General features: G+C 26.6%; 1 protein-coding gene across 1 annotated transcript in view; it reads left to right on the top strand.

The window, feature by feature from the left end:
* LOC119667206 (MICAL-like protein 2) overlaps positions 1-1,840 on the top strand; it is a 32,224-nt gene extending 30,384 nt beyond the window's left edge. The window contains exon 3 of the mRNA XM_038076495.1: positions 1,716-1,840. Coding sequence (XP_037932423.1) covers positions 1,716-1,840 — 125 coding nt within the window. The remainder of the gene's footprint in view (positions 1-1,715) is intronic.
* The last annotated feature ends 5,167 nt before the right edge of the window (positions 1,841-7,007 follow it).

Raw genomic sequence — 7,007 nt, 5'->3', positions numbered from 1 at the left:
CATATAACTTTCTTAAAACAGCATAGTTCAAATTGCTCAATTGCTCTAAATATTTTTGAACTATGTTCAAGTATTGTTAAAAACTTTGAACTTTGGTTTTGAGAAACCTTCATAGTTTATAATCATTAAATGTAAGTTTAAAAATTTCAAGGTAAATTATTTTTGATTTTAATGCAAAGTTATAAAAGAGCCTGACAAAGGCACGACAAGCATATATGTAAAAGTATAAATTATAGAAATCATTACTGAAATATTAAATACGAATATAAAAAAATTTCAAGTACATAAATGAAAATATTTAATGTTAAACAATGTAACAAAAAGCTATTAACAAAAAAAAAATATATAAAAAAATTGTATTGAAATGTACTCAGCGAATAGTGAGTAATCGATTTTTTTCTTCTCCAAGTATTGTTGCTAAGTATTTCATATTTCGGTGATTTTCAATTGTTCGTTGAATATTTAATCAAACACAATAAATCACAACTTCTCGTTCGATTTGAGTATTGTCATCAAATTACAAGCAATATTTTCGGTTATTGCATTTTAATTTGGATAATTTATCAAAATGTCAAACAATATAAACACGTGTGTCGCAGCACAAGCAGCTCAAATAATACGCCATCAGCAGAAAATGTAGTCCAAGAAAAACTTAACTCAATAATGTAGTTCAGAAGACATTTAACATATTGGGGGACTATTACTCAATTACTCAAAGATTGGAATGCAATTAGAGGGTTCAATGCTACAATTACGGAAATGTGTCATTAAGTAATAGTATTTTAAGTCAATAACCTGCTTAAGTTAACATTATATTGGGAAAAATTGAATATTATTAATATTTTATGAGTTGATAATAGAGGCGGGATAAATACTTCATAATAACTTTAAATTGATTGTTTACAATTTGTATAAAAAGTAGAGCGAGAACTTTTCTAATGGACGACAAAACCCCTTTTTTGAGACCAACTTTTAAATGGTCCCCAAAACGTGAGCTGTCAATTTTTTGTATAAAAATAAAGAATCTGTTTATATACTATATATAAATAATTTCTTTATTAAAATTGTTTTGCTATAATGCTACAAAAAGCACATAATTCCAATATATTATATATAAAACTATCCGAAGAAGACACTTATATGTGTTTATATTAAAGAATAATGTAACCAATGAGCACGTTTTCGGATGTGTAATACCAATCTATGTTATCTAAATGGACAACTGACTAAAACCTACCGAAAACGAAATTCCTTTCTTCCATCTTTTGAAATAACACCTTTTAGGAGGAGATCCTCTTAAATGCACAAAAGTTTGATAACAATGAATCTCCGCCTAAAAATCTTTTCAGAGTACAGAATTTATTATTATGTAGAAAATATTATTAAACTGCTTGTTTGGTGTTTATTCAATATTATTGGTAAAGTTTTTGGTAAATTTTTCAATGAAGTTGTTAAGATTTTTGAGAAAAACTTACAATAATTTGCATCAAAGTTGTCAGGTTAAAGCATAGATTATATATAATAAATATGAATATCGGCGAATCTTAATCAAAAGAATGTGCTTTTATTCAGATCACACTGCTTTCTGGTCTTTGAAAATATATATCAAATCAAAAAATTTTTGTATCAACTTCTAATATTGTCAAAGAGCCATCAAAATATTGTGAAAATTAAATTAAACGTTTGTTTAATATTTTTTAACATTCTATATTTAGACTCTCCTTTAGATTCATCAACAGAACAAGAAATAAATAATAAACAGATTTTGGCAAAAATATCAACGAATGGGATGAATTTAGAATTATACACACCTGAGATGTCAGGAAACCAATCACAATAACAGAAACTTCCTTAAAGCACTTAGAGAATTATTTTTTTTTATTATTCTACGATAAGTATGTGAAGAATTGGATCAAGTACTGATATGTTATTTAGTTATATTACACTGGCGGCCTACGTTCTATGTAACGCTCCCGAAGAGTGCATGAAAAATATAAAATTTTGTATTAAAACTATAAAGAGGTTTTTCGAACAGTATGAACTACAACAACAAAAATTCATTTTATATTATTTTAATTAATTGAATTTTTGGCTGAGTATACAGCTGTTTCGCGTATTGACAAATAACCATCATCAGTGATCTTGGAAATAATTCTTGTATTTAATTATTCGTAAATAATTTTTTAAGACTGCAAGTACTCGGAATCGAACTCGTGCCCTGCCAAATTTAAAGCTCAGAGTCAGCGCACCTTAACCAACTGACTCAAAGCCGTACTTGGCTTCTATGTTCGCAAATTTTTCTGGAGTTTTGTTACTTTGTTAATATAAGATTTATTAACAAATTCACTTGCTGTGTTTATATTAGAACGATATCATAAGCCAGCTGTAGCATAATTGAATTAATTAATTATATTTTTATTTTTATATTAAAACTATACAAATATTTATTTACTTTGTTTAGTATAAATTATACAAATATTTGTTTGATTTGTATGGTACTCATTTCATATCTTTTAATAACCCCTTTGCTACTGTATAAATCTATGGAAACTTCAATAATACCCACACAATCATTATTTAATTTAATGCTTGTTTCATTCTTGAAGAAGATATGTGTCTATAAAAATAAAATATTTCTATGGATCAATTAATTTAATGAAACGTCTAGGGACAGCTTGTAAATTTTAATAAAAAATAAAATATTTTACATTTTTTCTGCCTAAAAATTTTGTCATTTTCCATTTTAAAAATTCTTTTTAATTTTTTTTGTTTTCTATATGAAAATTTTAAAATCAACGACCCTTAACAACTTTCAACAGCTTCTTAGGCTTTGTTTTGTAGATGTTTAGGTGTTTGAAGAATTTATTGAAAGAATTTGTTCCCCATCTAGTTAAAAAAATGATAAATCTTTAGTATTTCACACTTTTTCTTCGTGTCGGTTGTCATTTCCAATTTGACATTTTCATTTTTATCCAATGTAATGATAAATGACATTTGCCAGTGACTAGCAGAAAAAATTAAAAAAAATTAAAAAAAACAAAAAAAATGGAAAATCTTTTTTCCACTAAAGCAGTAACTCCGACATTTGTGCTAATGTTGCTGTCAATTTGAACCTTATTTTTGACATCGCAGCAACACCTAACAACAGCAATTTTGCATGTTACCAAAGGTAAATTTCTGCAATTTTGCAAAAAGAAAAAAAATCAAAGCAGGGGCGGGCGGCAGGTTAAAATAGTTAAGTTGACCGTTGTCAATTTGACGATACAACAATTTGCAATTTAAGTTAAAACGGTTAAATTGTATTTTGCAATTTTTTTTATGTAATAGATATGTTTAGAAATTAAAAAAAAAAAGTATATAATCATATATGGTATACAGCCAATATATTGTCAATTAAGCTACTTAAGCCCCACTTAAACCATTCTGAATCATACCTCACACTGGGTTTCATGGCATTCCCTTTGTCTGCCTTAAATGGAGTGTGCAATTTAATAATTCATACTGCACTCGTAAGCGACTCACATCAACTATGGAACCCCTAATTATATTTACTGCACGTGTATAAATCTGAAAAAAAAAACAGAAAATCTCAACATCAAATTCTATTTCAATTAAGCAATTCAGTTCACTGAACGCCATCATGCTCACGCCTCGGTTGGAGGTATTTCACACATTTGCTAAATATCGGAAAGTGACCATCACATTAAATTATGGATCAATGTGCTAACATGTAAACAATAACGTCTCATACAACCATTTAAGCAGAATTTAATTAAACTTTCTAAATGTAACGAGTGCATATATGACTGTACATATTCATAAGAAATAAGAAATCATTAAAGATCTTCTTCATCAATCATAAAAATCACATTAAAATGCCATAAAATATTCTGAAGAAAAGACCGAATCGGTCACACAGTAATTTTTTTTTTTTTGTATTTTTATTCATAAGTCACGCGACACAATACAATCCTAAAAGCGTAAGATAATTGACAATTTAAGTAAAACCAACGCAAAACAACAACCAAAACAATAGCACAACAGCACAATAACTCCAAAACCACAGAACCACAGAACCCACGAACACATTATGCGCTTCTTTACGATTTTATCGGTCTGGTATGGTAACACTTTTTCAAGTTATAAAAAATATTTTATTATACTCGTATGTATGAGTATTTTATGTAAAACGTTTATGATGATTTTCGGCATCTGTCAGAATTTGAAATATTTTTAGGTCATGTGCTAATAGACGTGAAGAGACAAACAAGAAATCACAAAGAAGCATCCAAACCAAATTTAATTTCAAATAATGAATGAAATGATTCGTATGCTTACATACTCTATATATACTTCTATATTTAGGTATATAAAAATGTATGTGAGTATATTTAGTATAAATTGAAGATAAAAATTTTGAAATGATTCATGCATTCACACCGTATAAATGTAGAAATTACAAAAAAAGATTTGTAAAAAACCCATGAAGCGGTACCCATAAACGTCATAAGAAATAATTTACTCACACCAAAAATAAACTCACGCCTCAATTAAATAACGTTTAGGCATTTATTATGGAAAGTAAGACCTTAAATTATGGATTTCTACGTGAAAACGTAACTGTAGTCAAAAAATGAAGAGCAATAAAAAAAGATTAAGACCAAAAAACTTTATTCAAATTTTGTTAAGTGTCATCTAATTAATAAGAAATAAATTTAATAGTTTAGGAAATTTTTTTTTCTTCTTATAATAAACAAATTTAAAAATCTCTAAGAAAAATAATTTTTATAAGAAATTAATTCATATTATAAGTAAAGATCAACACCAAAAAATATTACTGTTCTGCGAATTATCACCCAATTCATAAGATATATGTATATTTCATATATTAGGTTAATTTTTTACATGTTTTTTTTTGTTATAAAAGACATTTAAAAATCTCTAGAAAATTTTTATAGAAAAATAATTTATATTATAAATAAAGATCAAAACCAAAAAATTATAGTTCTGTTAATTATCATCCAATTAATAAGACATATATTTCATATATTCGGTTTATTTTTTTAATATTTTTTTTTTCGTATAAAAAATAATTTTAAAAATCTCTTCAAAAATAATTTTTATTAGAAATTAATTTATATTAAATTACATTCCATTACTGTTTTGAACATAGGGATTTACTAAGAGATATTATTCTATTATATTGTCGTGTAAGTCCCCTAGGGCCACGGTTGCCACTTGAAAATTTTTTTCTGTACCAAAATTGGTTTAAAAAGGTACCATTTCTGTAAAAAAAGGTCCAAAATTTTTCTATTGTCTTTTTATAAGAAAATACAATTTATATAAAATGTACAAAAAGTATAAAACAATACAATATCCACATTAAAGTTGGGTCGCCGAAAATGTACCATTTTTTGAACATGAGTACCAGAGTACCAAACGGAAAAAAAAGTACCAATTTTGGTACTAAAGTACCATAAGTGGCAACCGTGCCTAGGGCTTACAATCATTTCAAACATTCAAGATTATATTTGAGGAGAGCTCTTGTGACCTGTAAAGGACCTGTAAAAAATAAATCCCAAGCTAAATCCCAATTGCTAGTTGCTAATTTATGTCAATAAAAATATAGTTAAACCTTCATATAACGAATTCCTCTCTATAACGAAGTTTTGTTGAAGACACAACGATTTTCATATATTTGAACCTCTCTATTGCGAATCTTTCTATAACGAACCTCTCTATAACGCAGTGTTTTGCTGGCATCAACGAGAGAGGTTTGGCTGTAATATAAAATATAAATATAAAAAATAAATATATTTAAATAAAATAAAAGAAATATATAAATTAAATTCTGTATTGTGGTAGCTATAAATTCTTCTTATAAAGCATGTCATTATAGATCAAATATTTATTATTACTGTTTTTATTTAGTTAGTTTACTGAATTAATTGAATTAATTAATTAATTATATTTTTTTTTTTATTTTTAATTAATCAATTAAAATTTATATTGTTGGCTTTACACCATCGGGTGGGGATTATAACTATGCTAAAACTTATCACAATACTTCATTATCTTTCGTAAGTGAGGACCCAATTATTTCTACTAATTTTCTTTCATGTGTGATGTCATTCACATGAAACTCCTTCCTCGAAGTTGTATTTTTAGCTTCTAGAACACAAAACTTACATTTTCTAGGCGAGATAAGATTTAGACGTTGCTGCATCAGGAATATTGCGTAAAAATAATCGTTTAATGTTTGAAATAAATGAAAATACAGAAGTTTTTCAATTGTAGTGAGTTACTACAGCAAAATTTTATTTTTTTAAATCAATTGGTATTACCAAATACCCAACAACAGTGGAATTATTATCTTTTTGGAAATATCATTATAAATATTTTTTTAAGAGCTTTTGTTTTGTTTGTTATGCTTACTATACATATATAATTATTTTTAAAGTACTTTACTTACTCAAATATTCTATGAAGTAATGAATTGTTTTATAACATGAAAAAATAAATTATAATTGCAGTATTTCTGGCATGCGCTGCTATCTACTCATATGAAAAAAAAACGAATTAATTTTGGAGTGCTAACACTTAAAATTATGAAGTTGAAAAATAAAATGCAATTAAAAATATTGCAGAGACACATTAACAATCTTCTTACACAGCAAAATTACAGCAAACAATCTAAAGGATTTATGCTGGGTATTTACAGCCAAACTGCGGTTCCTTGAACTCCTTTTTAATTATTCTCATATATATTCCACTCTTTTTACTACTGCATAAAATCTTCGACTCCTTTTGAATTTCAACAACAATTAATAATTGCTTTATTCGGTCTTTTCAACTAATTGTTTTCGCTACAAATTTATTTCACCTGAGATTTATTTATAAAATATGAAAAAATTAATTATTTAATAAAGTAAATATTTTCTTCAAATTTTTTAATACGACAAAATATTTCTAAAGTGAAATGTAAACTATGACAATTATTTTATATG

The sequence above is a fragment of the Teleopsis dalmanni genome, chromosome 1, assembly GCF_002237135.1.
Source record: "Teleopsis dalmanni isolate 2A chromosome 1, ASM223713v2, whole genome shotgun sequence".
NCBI classification, from domain to species: domain Eukaryota; kingdom Metazoa; phylum Arthropoda; class Insecta; order Diptera; family Diopsidae; genus Teleopsis; species Teleopsis dalmanni.
The sequence above is the reverse complement of the archived record's forward strand: the minus strand, read 5'-3'. Positions and strand labels throughout refer to the sequence as shown.